Source organism: Sitodiplosis mosellana, unplaced genomic scaffold, assembly GCF_009176505.1.
Source record: "Sitodiplosis mosellana isolate CC-2019 unplaced genomic scaffold, AAFC_SMos_1.0 Smas_scaffold_5, whole genome shotgun sequence".
NCBI lineage: Eukaryota > Metazoa > Arthropoda > Insecta > Diptera > Cecidomyiidae > Sitodiplosis > Sitodiplosis mosellana.
The window spans coordinates 6,222,620-6,238,877 of record NW_022595248.1 but is presented as its reverse complement, the minus strand read 5'-3'; the positions used below and the strand labels follow the sequence as shown (position 1 = coordinate 6,238,877).

Genomic DNA, 16,258 nt, shown 5'->3' with positions numbered 1-16,258 from the left:
ATCGCAGTGCGCTGCTACTGTGAAAATGAAATTCGAAACTTCCTCGACGGGCCGTGATGTGTTTTCTTCTCCATTTTTGTTTTCTTCATTATTTCTCTGTATTTTCTCTCAATATTTCTTTTTTTTCTCGCTGAAAACAGCACAAATGGCTACGGATATGATATATACGGTTTCCATATTCTCACTACTCTTTGGAGTATCATTTCGCACGGCATAAGCAATCCCATGAGCGTGTTACGTTTGAGTTGATTTGGTACATATTTCATGGTTAGAAAATCGAACACCAAACACCGTACATGCTTTTGAACGTCTCTCTTCGTCGTCTACTTGTTTTTGCGTCGGAAATCGTCGATACCTCGGCAACCCAACACATATCGAACAGAGGCAGGCAGACATTATGTACGAAACAGACATAGCGCAGACGGACGACCAACTGATGAATGAAACAAGAAAAAGAATTTAACATTCCATCAGAGTAGTCTGCACGAACGAAATATACAATGAAGCCTCTGTCTGAGCGAAGAAACAACATGATGGAAGAAATGAAGATGGAGAGAGAGAGAGAGAGAGAGAGAGAGAATGCAAATTCTTTCTTGATTTCAACCAGGGGTATTCTGATATCTATCATTTCCAGTCGCTGATGTGATTCGTATGATACGCCGTATACTTTTCTCGTTCTGCTTTTAAATGAAGTTCAACCGAGAGAAGGCAAACAGAGAAAAATCGGAGACTAAAATGTAAACGCTACAGGCCGCAGACAAAAGCAACATTTTTCTTTTCTAAATCGAAACGACGCAAAAATTCATGATTTTCGGATTGCAGTTCGCGCAACAACTGACAATTTTCGTGTGTGTGTGTGTTTCTCGCCAATTTCACTTTCCATACACGTTTTAAGGTTAAGATTATAAATACCTATTTTTAGGTTGATTTTTGCATTTTATTCCGCATACAACCAATCTGTTTGTGCACACTGCACAGTCGATGCCTTGGAACAAAAAGAGAGAGAGAAAAATAATGAACACATCGAACATTTCATGTGGAACTCGATCTCTGGCCAACATATGCAAAAAATTAAACGCGATTTAACGCAATGTTGACTGGCGTAGATAAATCGGAATTGTTTTTCTTCTCGCTTTCTTCACTTATCGATCAATGTAATATATCACTGAGCACGGTGCAAAACAAACGATGGCGAAATGAAGCAATTTATTAGACGCAGTGAACAAAAAAAAGTATTTCTATTAGGGGTCCATTCGCTTAGCCGCGATCATTTTCATTTGAAATAATTTTTTTCCCTCTTTAATCGATTAAGTGATCACAGTCAAGAGAGATAGAGAGGAAATCAATTTATTTATTTTTCTTAAAAGCATTCGAATGTTTAATAAACACTTTGAAACGTTTAGTTAAATGCTCAATCAGAGTATGAGCGACGTGATGATTTCTTCATTGCAACAATTATATTTAGTTGATGTGAGATTTCGTTGAATCGAGCGCACGCGCTCACGCCAAGCGGCTGAAAATGAAAGGGAATTGCCGGTAATAAAAGTATCGATAAAAAAAATTGTTAAACCATAAAATGATGCGGAGAGGAGAGGAGAGGGAGAAAACCACAGCAACGACAGTAATAAATGTACAGGCATCAAAAGTACTCGGCCGATGCCATGGAATATGCATATGAAGGCGAGAAAAAACACACCAAGCCTTTCGCTCAATACACACACACACACACACAAAAGCAAAAGCAAAAGCAAATACCATTCAAATCCACCAGTGATTTGTTCATTTCTTCGGGTCTTACCAATTCAAAAAAAAAGCTGAATGCTGTTCTTCGAAGTCTCTATCTCTCGCGCTCGCGCGCTCATAATAACAAACAAATGAGACATTCAAATGAATTATACAGCGGAGTGTCTTTATAATGCGATGCGTTGCATATGGAATTTATCTAAATTATTACGAATAATTTTCGCTAGTCATAATACGCTTCATGGAAACGGCTGAATAACAAAAAAAAAATTCAAACAAATTTTCTTTTCTCATTTCGCTGTGTTGAATAATTTCATTCGCATTTTATCTCTTCGATTCGATCGTTGTGCGGCATTGAGAGTATTGTCTACTTGTATTATTCCCTTTTTATACTAATTGAGCACAGCGCGCAGCTCGTAGTGCTGCTACAAAATGAGCGAGAAGAAGTTGAATATAAAAAAAACGAAGAAAATAAGAAGCAACATAAAAGATAAAGAAGAAGTAACCTTTGGTTGAATGCCCTTTTTCCGCGCAGCAAATACACACACATTGTTTACACGCACATCGGCCGCTTCTCTTGCGCTTAAGAACCAGTGGAAGAATATCTAATTTTTTAAATCAACTTTCAGAAAAAGCAGCGCTGTACATTTCATTTGGGTTTAAGAAGAAAAAAAAGACACACGAACCTATCTCAAACGTCCACGCATCTCCTTATGCCACATTCCATTTTATTTGAAAAAAAAGAAGACAAAACAGAATAAAAAGAAAGAAATTTAAGAAGATTTTTCTTACGCACCCAGTCTTTCCGTCAGATACACACATACATACAATGCAGCAGAACGAACCTTTCTCCATCATGAATCATATATAATTATTTTTCATTATGTTTTACTCGGTGGGTCTTGGTGCGTTCAGTTTGCACACAATCTTCATTCGGTTGAATAAGTCACTCTCGACGGAATCTCTGCGCGTTCATGCCACCAGTCGTATGCATTAGTTGTATACAGTGCACAACTCGTATGCATCCAAGTCAGCATTTTTATATTGCAACGATAAAATATGAACATGAAGCAATAGTGTTCTCTCAACCCGTGTTCAATTGCAAGAAACAATAAAAATGCAAAAAAGTGCGCGGGCGAACAGGGCAACATCTGATATTACTATTTTGCCGGAACGAAAAAAGCAACAACGACGACGTCACACTCAAGGATTCAATCGAACAACACATGCTATTTATAGTGAAGATGTTGTTGTTGCTGTTAAAGTGAAAATAAAATCTCAACCATTGAGATTTCTTTCTCAACAGCCATCGAGCACTGTGAATGCCATCCGGGAAAAAGGCAGAAGAAGATAGAGCGAGTATGGAAAAAAACATACAACACATAAAACCGTTTATGACGCGTCATAAAGTATCACACAGTGAGAGCTCGTTTAGAATAATTCTTCCGATTATTATTCATTATATAGTGAACCATGGTTCGTTTTGAAAACACATTTGACTAGCACCTTGATTTCCTTTCCACTGCACGACGATGCCTCTTTCAATTAAATGGCATTCCATTTCGGTTGAGCGAACGTCTGAGGGTCTCTCTCCCTCTCTCTCTCTCTCTCTCTCTCTCTCTCTCTCTCTCTCTTTTAAAATCACATAAAAAACGATTTGAGCAATGAATTGTTGATCGAAACCATCAAATAGATGAGAAGTAAACAACTGCTTTCAACATGATCATAACAATAATGCTAGTTAGGATGTCCTGAATAAAATTTGATTATTTCTTCAGGTAGATTTAAATTGAAAACAATTGGCACTAATATCTGTAGCGTTGTTTGTTCGGTAATGAAATGCCATAATTGGCCGAATCAAGTGAACATTGAAGCGGTTTTATGGGTGAATGATCGGTTTGTTGTCGCAGAACAATGGTTCGACAGTCCAACTCAATAGACTGTACAAATCAGCTGAAACATCAAATAAACCCACCCAAACCTAGACCCAAACTGGTCGAACAATTCAAACAATTCGCATGAAGAGAAAAATATAACAAACTGAAGAAATTGATGAAAAGTTTTAACGAGTGAAGAAAATACGGAAATCGACATCTCTGAACAGAATAGCGATGGGCGATGGTGTTTTTTTTTTTGCTGTTGGTGAAAGTTAGTTTTATTCATTTTAATGTTGTGTTGAATTAAAAGTATTTCTTCGCAAAATATAGTAAAAGTGATGAAGATTTGTGAGTATGCATTCTGATTTCAGAGTCATGTCGTCGTCATCGTTGTTGTTGTTGTTGGCGGCTGTAAACGATGAAGTTTAACATTGCTTCGGCACGAGTGATGAAGTGGCAATGTGATGATGCAAACTATTAACTAACTTGCAGTTCATTTTACAGATTCGCATGATGAAAATTGGCCACTCACCAATTTAAATTGGCCATTCTGACCCCATGCACATTGCAGGCGTTCGGTTCTCTTTATAAAAAAAAATCCCTTTCTCTCTTGCTCATCGCGATGAACAAGCAAAGACATGCCGATGCACATGAATAGTGAATGAAGAAAAAACAACTACGCTTGGAATGGCATTCATTTTTTTTTCTCTATGAAATTCTGTCAAACAAATTAACTGAGCATTCAACGAAAATTGTCAGTTTGGATGCGTTGTCATTCCACAGCATTACGTGTTCGGCATTCTTAAAATGTATACCGAAAAGAAAAACTCTCGTACCGAACCGAACCGACGACAACGTGATGCATGTAATCAAACAAGGAAAATAAGATTAAAAACTTTGCTTCCAACTCGATTCGTTCAATTTCTCCGCTTCGTTTCGGACGTACTGTCGTTATTTTTTTTTTTGTTCGCTTCACTCTGCCAATTTCTTCTGTGGTAATCCATTTGGCTGGAGAAACGAATGCCAATATGGATGACGAGCTGGTACGATATGCAGATTAAAATACTGGAAAAGAATAAAAAATAATGAGTTCATGAAACATAAAATTTGTTTAACGGCCACCACATAATTTTTGTTTTTTTTTTGCTTTTTAGTTTTATTGCGAACTGAGAAACTGATGGCCATTAATTAGTGTACAGCGGATGTATATGCAAATTGGTATGTCTGTTGGCCACATTTTAATTCATGCCATTTTTGTTGTTGTTGTTGTTGCTATTGTTGTTTCGTTTGCAATGCAAATCTTCGTCGGCCGACTTCAAATACACACGTGTGTGTGTGTTCCAACTCTTGGGTTAAACGAATGAAAAGAAATTAGAATTTACCATCCGAGTTTCGGGCTGAAAAGTTGTGCGAAAGACATCTGTGATATCTTTATGGTGGAAAATAGAATATACTTTTACGATGTCGAATTGAAAACGCGATCCAGAGGTGGTCGTTTATCATGTTGATGCGACTATATGTGACTGTATGGTGTGCGCACCCATTTGGATGACAATTTATTGTTCGCAGTGACCGTTCTTGACACTTTTCTGATTGTAAACCATTTATAAAATAAAAAGCACCGAGAACAACGACACAAAAAACAACTTTAATTTGTGCCAAGACACTTTGGTCCCGCGTACACAAATTACTGTGAGAATACCCCGAAAAAAAACAATCGGAACACAACGATAAAACGGCTGGAAAACATTAATCTCACCAGCGAATAAACAAGCGAGCGTCGTAACAATATTGCACGATGTGCATTTTGACATCGCGTGAGCGCACGAGCACACGCGCACGCATTAGCAACGATGAAAGCAACGAAAATTCCCAACTGTAAAATTCTCTTGATTTATTTTCGACGCTCATTTTTGCAATTAAAGCAAAATGTGCTTTTTCTTCATTTTAATTAATCCACTTATTCGTTGCTGTTGTTGTTGTCCAATGTTTGGACGAGATGTAAAAGATGGGAGTAGACTGAAAAAAATGCGCACATTTCAAGTGGACCATATGAAAAAATATGACCCCATTCATCTATTTATAAAAATTTATCTAAAAGAAACACTAAAAACAATAACAACGATTCCTCCACTTCTCTACTCATGGCGCATTGAATAAAAATGCGTAGAAGAACATATATTCAATATAACAACACACAGCGTTGTCGGGCAGAACAACTGAGCGACATAAATGGCTTTTTTTCTTCTTCTTCTTTGTAAGAATTTAGATAGAATCTATTGTGTTTTTTAATATTTCGAAAGCTAGTCCTACAAATCGAATATCTATTGTTTTGAATCTGTCTAAATGTCTCATTTTTTCCTCTATTCTTGAAGAAAATTTCTTCCAAAATGATTCACCAAATTACCACTTCGATAACATGTGTGACAATATGGAAACAAGCGATTCTCGACTAAACGAATAGATATGAATCCAGTGATTTCTTGAAATTGGGCGACCATGCACCGCACCGGGCACCGCGCTGTACATTTTAGGAAAATTGTACCTTTTAACGAGGTCACTAGATAAAACATCGAAAGCCAAACTAATTGGTTTCGCTTACATACTAGACTAGATATAAAGTCTAGTAATTAAAATGGAACCCGTATAATTGCACACAGCTCCTAATTGATCTTATAAAACAGAGAAACACACTGAATTCATTATATGCGTTTGGAGCAAACATAAGTGGTTCGAAAGAAATTAGAAATTGTGTATGAACCAAAAGGTTAATTTAAAATGCTCCGGCCCTCTAATTTACGACTTCCAATGACTTTTTTTCGAATAGATTGCATATTTTTGTCTACGCGTGTGCTACCATGATCCAACGTCGTATTTTTTGCTCGTGTGAATGAATCGCTCCAAATAGATTCCGTTGTGTCTGAAATATGAATGAAGTCATAAGTGTTGTTGATTGAAAGTCAGAAAAATGATAATTGAATTTCAATATATATGGGATCGAATTGATAATATTCAAATTGATTTGAAGCTCATTTAAATATTTATAGCCATGATGTGTACCGACCGCGTCATCGAAAGGAAAAATCAGTTGAAATGGCCGTGTGAAGCAGAGTTCAATTGTTCAAATGACACTCTAATCACGGCTCATGCGGGCTTACTCGGACCTGTTACCCATTCAAAACAGCCTACCCAAAATCTGGATGATAAAATATTTATCTCTAAATGAATGAAGAAAACAAAAACGATTTCAAAAACTTTGATTTATTGAAATCAAGGAGAAATACACTCGAATGCATATACACTTGATATAGACGGATGTGGAGATTTCAAGGAATGTTTCACCCATTTAGACGCCGTTTAAATCACCGCGCGCGCGTACAACTTTGAACTAATTTATTAATTGAACGAACATTTGATCGATCTAATTGAATGTGGTAATGATTAGTTGGACGCAAATGTCCATTTACAATTTTCTATTCGCCGACTATATGAGGCGGATTTACTTTATGGCATTTGTTTCTGATACAGACATTATCTCAGCAAGGTTATCATTATAAATTCGTACGTAAATTGTGAATCAGTCGGCGAAATCTTCGTAAAATAACGTGCGGCAATCGCAAACAAATGGCATGAAATATACAGTTCAAAAGGACAGCACATGAAGCTCACTTTGAAATGACATTCGCCATTAAAATGAACAAATGACTGAATTTGAAGAAATGAACGAGAGAAGAAAAAAAACACAACCATCAAAATGACTTCCTATGACGTGATGTAATAATATATGTCTTGTTTAAAAAACGATAGAAAAAAAACCAATGCCTTTGTTCGTATCGTCGAGTGCAAGCATTAATGTTTGTCGATTAGAATGAAGCGGCGGCATATTTGTTTAGCGTGTCTATATTCAAAGTAGATATGGCGATAATTCGTCTAAACAAATACTTGGTTACATTATCGTTGTTTTTATTTGATGGAAAGCATTTACTCTTGCATTTCACATGCCGCCAGCCACTTTGATGCTAAACTGATCTACGTGAGCTCAAAAAATTGTTGTCTATTCACATGACACGATACTGTATAGACACATAAGAGATAAGAAAACTTCTGGAAAGTGGAAATTAAATACAAACGGCGTGCTTACGCATGACAAATAAATTCCGTTTACGGCAGCCGATGGAACATTTTTTTTATGCGCTGTTGTTCGTAAAGTGTCTACCTTTTTTACCTCTTTTTTTTATCTTATCGACGATAATAAATGTGCATTACATCAAATGAAACAGTGTAACAAGCAGATGAGTAAACACTCCGTTGACGTTGACAACAAAAACAATTTTGCACACTCACTTTAGGTTGATACATTTAGCAAAAACAATATTGATTTTTATCGGTAATCAAATAAGTGCACTCAATTGCGGCAACAGTTTAGGTAAATAAAAACAGAAATGTTCTCTCTCTATTTTCCGGGAAGTCTCGAACCGAAAACGGGCCAAACGTATCCATAGTTGACAACAATACGCTATCTCATATGTGGAATCGTTAAATGTCATAGACCTTATTATCGAAGAGGGAAAAAGGGAATAAGAAGATATGGTTCGATACAACTGTCTGTAGATTGTATCTAGTGGTTGTGTATGGTCGGTCATGGTAAGCAGTTTGTGTTGTGATGAGCCATTACTAAGAAGGTTCAAATGTGCGGGAAAAGAAATTAAAAAGTGAAAATGTTATTGTCTCAGCAGTGATTTCACTTGAATTTTCATCGCCATCAACCATTAACGCAACTTAATTGCCATGGTTAATGATCTCTTCAGCGGCAATGTGCTACTTGTTTGGGCTTTTTTTGGACAATCATCAATGGTGTTTATGCATCGCCTACAACGGTTGACGGGAATTAAGTGCTTGGAATTGATATTCCCTGATGACATCGGTCATGACATTTAAGTGCCCATTGTCTCTCACTGATTCCACCGCATCGATATAGTTTGTGCGATGTCACATTTTCTCTCAGGTCATTATTTTAAAATGTATACATTGAAATGCCATTTGATGCCAAAAGACACAATTTTAAGAAACCGTTTCTGCTGCGCTGCTATGGTTGTTGTTGGAAGTGATTTCTTTAATGGTTCGGGAAAACGCCCAATTATTGACACATGCCCGTGTGAGTTGCAAACTTTATTTTCGCAATTTATATGGAAACGTAATGGAAATAGTTTTCTCAAACTGCATATTGAGTTCACACCATATGTGATATATTGAAACGAATTCAGACTTTCTGGCTGCAAAATCCATCTGTGCATTGAATCCAATTAAGTCAAATGGTTTTTGTTTTCGTTCCATCGAAATAGGTCAACTAGATTCAGTATGTGACACTTCTTTTGGTTTTAAGTATCTCAGTTTTATTTCGATGGCGACAAAAACTAAAACGCTTTTTAGCACTACATGAAAAAATACTTCGATTATTGTTCTTGTTGTTGTTCCTGCATGAATTTTCCAATGGTAAAATAGCTAATGCTAAAACATAGACTCATCGCAAATTGCATGCTCCGCAACAAATGTGTCACGAATTGAATCGGTTGAAAGACCCAATGAAAAAAGGGCCTACAAAATCGATTGGATATCGAAACGTACTTAGCAATCAGCTTATGTAACAGCGACAAATTGAGAATGTGTCAACGTGTGTAGAGTCATTGACACCAATCATGCACCTGTGTGATAGAGAGATGCCAAGTACATTGAATTCTTGTTTTTTTTCTTTTCATACTAATAGTAATTACTATTAAACCCAAGTACACAACATTCCCTATCCATCGTGTGTGTGCTTGTGAACGCGCGATTTTTTCTACATTTCCTGCCTCCAAAGTACTTGGTTCGATGCGGCTTCACAATTCGATTTTTATGCACATAAATAGTAAGTTGCATACACTACACATACAGCGAGTCAAGCGCACGCAATTCTCTCTGCACTGTGAATGCATCGCAGACTTGTAAATCTTAGACGTGACATAATATGCAAGCATTCACACAATTTACGGCTTTCTAATCTAATAAGAAAAATGTATGCGACAGAGAGTCGAGTCGCGCCATAATTCCGGATTCAACAGTAAAACAGCGGCGCATCTTCCGGTTTGTCGCCAACGATGGTTTCCTTGATGGCTATGCACAGTGTAGTAAGCATGCACTAAATATAGGAAGAAGATCAGCATGATAATCGACAGAGGTCTTGACTACTGAACGATTGTTCGAGAGTCTTCACGAAATTGCCACACATAAATAAATGTGTGCGAAGGCATATATAAATCATTATCATTTTTCCCTGTCGCAGGGAAAAAACGCGACACTTTAACTACGGCAATTCACTTTCAATTTAGCGCTTGAGCCAATCCACAGTGACAGCGGCCCAGGCACATGTCATACAACATAAACACGATTCGACAAAGGTATCGCAAGCCAATCGTTAAATACGCAGCAATTTATGCTCATTGATTTATTTCATTTCGTTCGCTGAAAATGTGATCATCTTCTCGTTACACCGATTTCCCTTTCACTTTAGCAATTTATAAATTAATTAGGAAACTTTAATCGCGAACGAATTGAGCTATAACAAGCTATGAATATTTAAATCGAGTTTTTTTCCTTCTTCTTCTTCTTCTTCTTCTTCTTCTTCTTCTTCGCGTATAATCAGCGGACGGTTTAATCTCATGAAATTGAATTTTCCCAATTCAATTAAATCGCGCAACGGTTTATCGTCACACAGTGGCCAAGTACAAAAAGCATGAGTTCATGTTCAAGGCCTCTCATCCGAAGCAAGTGAAAAGAAAACGGAAAGAAGCTACAAAAAATGGCTAATCACCAACGATATTGCAACTTCCAAGATTTTGGAATGATGTCACTCAATCGAAACAAGAAAAATTATGGAGCGATTTAGAGCGAAAGTATATGTCATTATTTATTCCAAACAGATGAATTAAGACAGAATTATACAGTTTTTTTTTCGGACTCAAAACAACTGTCGTTTATTCGTTATTTTTTTGCAAGTTAATGTTTGCATTCGATTCACCGACTATTGTATGATTTAAGGAGAGAGAAAGAAAAAACACATTACTGCTGATTTGATCATCACGAATGTGACTCTTTTTTTCTCGTGCTGTTTTGTTAACAAACGCGACATGCTCGAGTGTCACCATAGATCTATTACTGCGCCTCACTTTTTACACACAATAATTCGCGTTATGAGCACGGCACCCAAAGACCCATGGCACAATCCACTGCGTGCAAAGTTTCAAATAACACGCACTTTTGCAATTGCTGCACTTTTTTCTCCTCTCTGTTCATTCAAAATCCATAGTCGCCTATTCTACAATGTATTCGTAAATACCGTGGATATTAAATGTCATTTGCTTGACGAACTGTGTGCGCGAGCTCTACGATTTGAGGATTTAGAAGAGAAAAAAAAATGCTCAAGAAACATTCGTTTTTCATTGCAATTGCTCAGCCAAGTGAATTCCAGCGTCTTTTTAAGCCACTAAGTTACGATAATTCATGGAAAATTATTTACAAACCCAATCATTGAATAACCACACAAACCGACAAAACCAACTAATAAAATTGAATTATTTAGATAAATAAACAATAACCCGATAGTTTTTACATGAATTATTAGTTTAGACAGTTGGAATTGGAAACGTAACCAGCATTCATTGCTTGCTCACTTTTTGGTCTTTGTTCGTTAATTTTTTTTTACCATTAAATTACAATAAATTAAAATAATTACGTTTTCGACAAGTGCACACACGATGAAAAAAAAACGAAGAAAAAAAATACCATACTCTCTTCATTCGACGATATACGAAAGAAGGAATGAAAAAAATAAATACAAAATCATGAAAGAAAACCAAAATTGTTTATTTGTTTTCGCTTTTAATGCGCGGGAATTTTTTCGCCGCTGCCGCCTGTGTTTGTGGAATTCAATGAATACGCTAAAATCTACTGCTTTTAGACGGTTAACCATACGTCAAATGACTTTGTATTGTGCTAGGTATTGTGTGTTTGCGCGCGCGGCGTCTGTTTGCACGTTATAAACAACGCTTCACGTTTCCTCAATTCATGAAAGCTTCATTTTGTACATATGCGCAATGGAATCAAATGAATATACATATTATCAATTTTTTCCCGGTACTTTGTAACGCATTGTTATTTTCGAAAGAATCATTTTTTTACCTTGTCTTTTTCTAATGAAATTGAAACACCGTAGCCTCAAGCAACAACAAAAAAACCTTCTGTAAATACTAGCACACACTTTTGACTCTTTCGCTTTTTATGGAAGAGAAAAAAACACGGCGCCAGATATTTTGGCGGCTTTATTATTTTTCATCATAGTCGCAGGTATTGAACAGATCACATTACGGAAAGCGCATTCCGAAAATGCCAGATCACTTTGGAAGTGGATGATTGACGGTGATTTGCTTTTTTTACTCTATGTCTTGGTTTATAGCTCCACTGGAATAACTACAGTTGACTTTTTCTTCCAATTTATTTTCTACGCCTGAATAGTGTTATGGCTAGTAAAAATATTGTCTCATTGTCCAGACAGAATTAATGCTTGTTGATGACACTCGATTGATTCAATCAGATTAGGGAGATTTACATCATAGCCAAATGTCAGTTGGGTGATTAGCATAATTGTTCTCAGTCAATATAATAATGGTACAGTTGGCTCGTTGATGTTTCATTTCAACAATGCTGTATTCCGTAGAGAGCATCGAAATCTAAATTGTCTGTGCTTTTAAGCAAGATTTCTAACGAATTGCATTCCAATTTTTGGTAGTAGTCTACTCATTGTCAAACTGACAAGTTCACAAATAAACGAAGAAAAAATGTTGAAACACATTTTGATTTGGATATTCTTCATATTCGTTCTAATAAGAATAAAAGTCATCAGCGGTAACGTTTCAAAAATTGAATCAAAGTCAAACGCACTCGGAAGCCTGGATAAATTAAACGTGTTAGCCAAAATGCAAGCTCCTTTTGTTATGTTTGATCCAAAATCGGGATATATCACGGGCATCGACGTTCTTCTATTGAAAACAATTGCAAAGAAACTAAATTTGCAACTTGAATTGCGAATAGTGAACAATCTAACGGCCAACGCAGAATCTCTTTGGGAGTACGTACTTTTAACAACAAAGTTTATTATTTTTTCTAAAATTCCCTCTTTCGATATGTTTTATGCATAGAAAATATGATGTAATAGCTGGAAATTTCGGTCTTAATCGCTACGACAAATTCATATCAACTGTACCGTACATTCAGGATGACATTGTATGGTGTGTGGGTCACGCTCATGAGATTCCACACTGGCAAACTTTATTTTATTTTGTTGCGGATGCTCAAACTAGAATCATTGGTTTTCTCTTGTTCTTCACTTCCATCGCTTTTGCTTATTTGTTGGTCACATTTGAACAGAAACAAATCGATATGTGGACCAGTTTTTTTGTCGTATTTCAACTCGTTCTTGGGCTTACTCCTCCATTCGAAGTGAAAAAAACAATGATACGTTTCCTATACTTTATGTATTTGTTAATTTCATTTTGGATCGTTACCACAGTTCTAGCATTTTTGACAATGTTTATGACCGCCACGATTTCTTACAAGCAAATCAGCTCCACTCAAGAAATAATTGATACAAATTTACGTTTGGCTGGCGATTCAAATGTTCTCAGTCATTTAGAATTTCGAAATTTGGTAAGATACAATATTTGGAGACGAATTGATATAATCCAACTCAACTGATTTATTTTCGCCTCAAAAGGTTCCAGAAAACGAAATTCGGTCATTTGAAGTATGTGATGACATTGAGAAATGTTTGAAGCGATTGACATTTGACGATAGTCTAGCGGTCGCAACGTCTCAACGGTACTTGGAATCACTGAATATTCGGCGCGATATTTTCTGTTTCGATACCTCGCAGAATATCTACAGTTATTTGAGAAAGTTTTTGATCCATACCGACTTTAAACTGAAGGATAGCTGCAACAATGCTGTGAAGTGGATCATGGAGGCTGGTCTGATTGCGAGATGGAAAAAAGATTTCTCATTTAAACGTGATATTGATATCGAAAATGCAGAAGTACACTCAGTAAATATTGAGGATTTATTGGGAGCTCTAATACTTTTTGGCGGCTTCTTTATGTTGGCAATCATAGTCGCAGGCATCGAACAGATCACTTTTCGGAAAGCTCATTTTGGAAATCCCAAATCATTTTGGAAGTGGATGAGTATGATGATTGACGGTGATAGGCATTTCTTACTGTATGATTCGGCTTATGGCTCCAAAGGCAACATGAAAAACTAATGAAAAACGCATAAATTTATTCGTTGTATAAAAATGTACCGTCCACCGTATTTGTTTGAAGTATTCAGATCATTGCACATGATTGTTATAATGTTTTGTCCGACTTCTAATGAACACAATGAGTTTTATGGTCTTTCTGTAGATGAAATCAAAAAGGAATTAAAAACAATAAAAGAAGAAATAAAAACTACTGTTGGATACGGGAAAGATGAACACGACCATATATGCATAAATGAAAACGAAAATGATATTTGTTTTATATTTTTTCCCCAATGAATAAAAGGACTCATCATTTTCTCATTAGTACACTCTAGATAGTAAGCCGTACTTAGTAACCACGGTTTACTGAACAGTTACACGTTAACCGTTTGTAGAACAGGATTGTACTTGTAAGTGAAACAGAGAGAATTCTAAAATGTTCAATGTATTTCTCATGGTTATTACCAGTGTAATTTCGAATTTTGTTAACGGTTATGAATAGTGAACACAATAAAAATTATAAACAATGACTCCACTTCAACTTGTAATTATAAATAAGAACACGAAACTTTGCATATTACCTAATGTACAAACGGAAGTATGGAGTTGGAGATGCATTCATTTAATAACAAACGATTTATTGAGAGCTTTCTTTGCACAATTTTTCAATTTACTGGCGCTATCTCATTTGCATAGTGCTAACTGTGGAAGACGGGGAACAAAAAGCATTTCAAATGAGTTTAAGACAATTTTATCGAATCTTCAGAACATTTTGGAATTTAACAAGCATGGTAGTCAAAGGAGAAGCTATAGTCTACCATTCATACAACCAGTTGAACAATTCTTACTGGAATGGAGTTTCCCATTGTATGGGATTTTCATTGTGTGATAAACAAGCCTAAGGCTATCCTTCAACAATTCTCAGTAGTATCTCAAGTGTGGTAATTTGTTATAATGGTACTACATGGCCTTTTAAACGGCGTTGAATGCGCAAATTATCAAATCTATGATTTAAAATGTGTCATACCAGTGAATTAGAAATCTCAGTTTGCTCCATTAGAAAGGGTTTTTTTTTCTTTCAAAGTGTCCCAAATTTCACGCCAGATGTATATTTCTTCATTTCCGCTTAACGTCTTCGTCTCAGGCTCATCTTTCAGCATAAACAAGACACATGGCTATGATAATGATAAATCTTTTAATTTTTAGCATGAGAATCAGCAAATTGTGAAGAAGAAGAAGGAGAGGAAAACGAAAGAAAAAAGAGTAATCTCTGGAGACATGATACTGTTATGTAAATGATGGATAATATGTTTAAAATGCAATGAAATAACAGAGCCTTTGACATAATCATAGACGCATAAATGTTTTTAATCGTACGGGATTTGTGCTTTCCTCTCATGCAACAATGGTATGGCTTGAAGTTTTAATACACATATAAAATCGTTTAGCAAACGAAGAGAGAAAAAAAAAGAAAGCAAAAGAATCTGTATGATATGCACGGAGTGTGCGCATGAGAGATGGAGAAAATGTGAGAAGATTGATAATTATGGGTAAATTATATGAGTTCTTTATCATCATATTTTATATATGCGCTTTTATTAATGTTATGAAACAATCGTCAAGCGCGTAAGTTTGCATGTAAAACTCGTTGGGTGCTAGATGTTTGAGTGTATTCACAACACAATGAAGTGAACAATTACAATGTGAACAGTGTTTGAATGCGTTCATTGCGTCATCACACGCAAAATTACTGCGTACTAAAATGCACACGTACTGCTTCACCATTTATGGTTCCAAAATGATCGAGCATTTCTTTTGAGTTAAGGTCAGTCAGAATTGACTGAACGAAAAAAACACGCACACAATTCGTAACATGTTAACATTGACTGCGTTCTGTTTTGTGTGAAATCATTCAAGGGAAACATAGTTTTCTTTTTTGGGCAATTTGACCATTACGTGCCTGCTTCTTTTTGTTACGGGGCTCGAGCCAAAAGAGAGCAAAATCGCAATAATCATATGTGCTTCCCAGCTTCCGGCCTGATCGTTTTTGTTTTGCCTGGCATTTCCCTTCTTCAATCAAATACATTTCGATTCACATCAAAGAAGAAAAAAACAACGTCTAAATTCTTGCTATTCAACGTAACCTAATGCAATCATCGACGCCAAAAATTACGTGTTACTTCGTCAAGCAAACAAACATCGAAAATCAGTGACCATCTATGAACGGAATTTCTACGGCACGTTGTTTTATGCGAGGGAGAGAGAGAGAGAGAGAGAGAGAGAGAGAGAGAGAGAGAGAGAGAGAGAGAGA

At 36.3% G+C, this 16,258-nt stretch overlaps 2 protein-coding genes across 3 annotated transcripts in view; both read left to right on the top strand.

Moving 5' to 3' along the window:
* The window catches only part of LOC129566955 (uncharacterized), a 30,501-nt gene that overhangs the window by 7,433 nt on the left and 6,810 nt on the right, over positions 1-16,258 (top strand). The window contains exon 2 of one of the 2 annotated variants that reach the window (XM_055443367.1): positions 4,775-4,838. The exons of the other annotated variant lie outside the window; for it this stretch is intronic. The gene's annotated coding sequence lies outside the window, so the exon portion shown is untranslated. The remainder of the gene's footprint in view (positions 1-4,774; positions 4,839-16,258) is intronic. 2 annotated transcript variants of the gene reach the window in all.
* LOC129567020 (uncharacterized) lies at positions 12,542-13,968 on the top strand. Its single transcript, XM_055443468.1, has 3 exons — positions 12,542-12,844; positions 13,269-13,358; positions 13,426-13,968. The coding sequence occupies exons 1-3, from the start codon at positions 12,629-12,631 to the stop codon at positions 13,966-13,968; spliced, it is 849 nt and encodes a 282-aa protein (XP_055299443.1). The 5' UTR covers positions 12,542-12,628.

Excerpts from the sequence above, each read along its gene's own strand:
- LOC129567020 (XM_055443468.1), top strand. The coding sequence starts at position 12,629 with ATGCAAGCTCCTTTTGTTATGTTTGATCCAAAATCGGGATATATCACG. Across the intron at positions 12,845-13,268 it reads CCTCTTTCGATATGTTTTAT|CAAATCAGCTCCACTCAAGA; the intron begins GCATAGAAAATA and ends ATTTCTTACAAG. Across the intron at positions 13,359-13,425 it reads ATTTAGAATTTCGAAATTTG|GTTCCAGAAAACGAAATTCG; the intron begins GTAAGATACAAT and ends TCGCCTCAAAAG.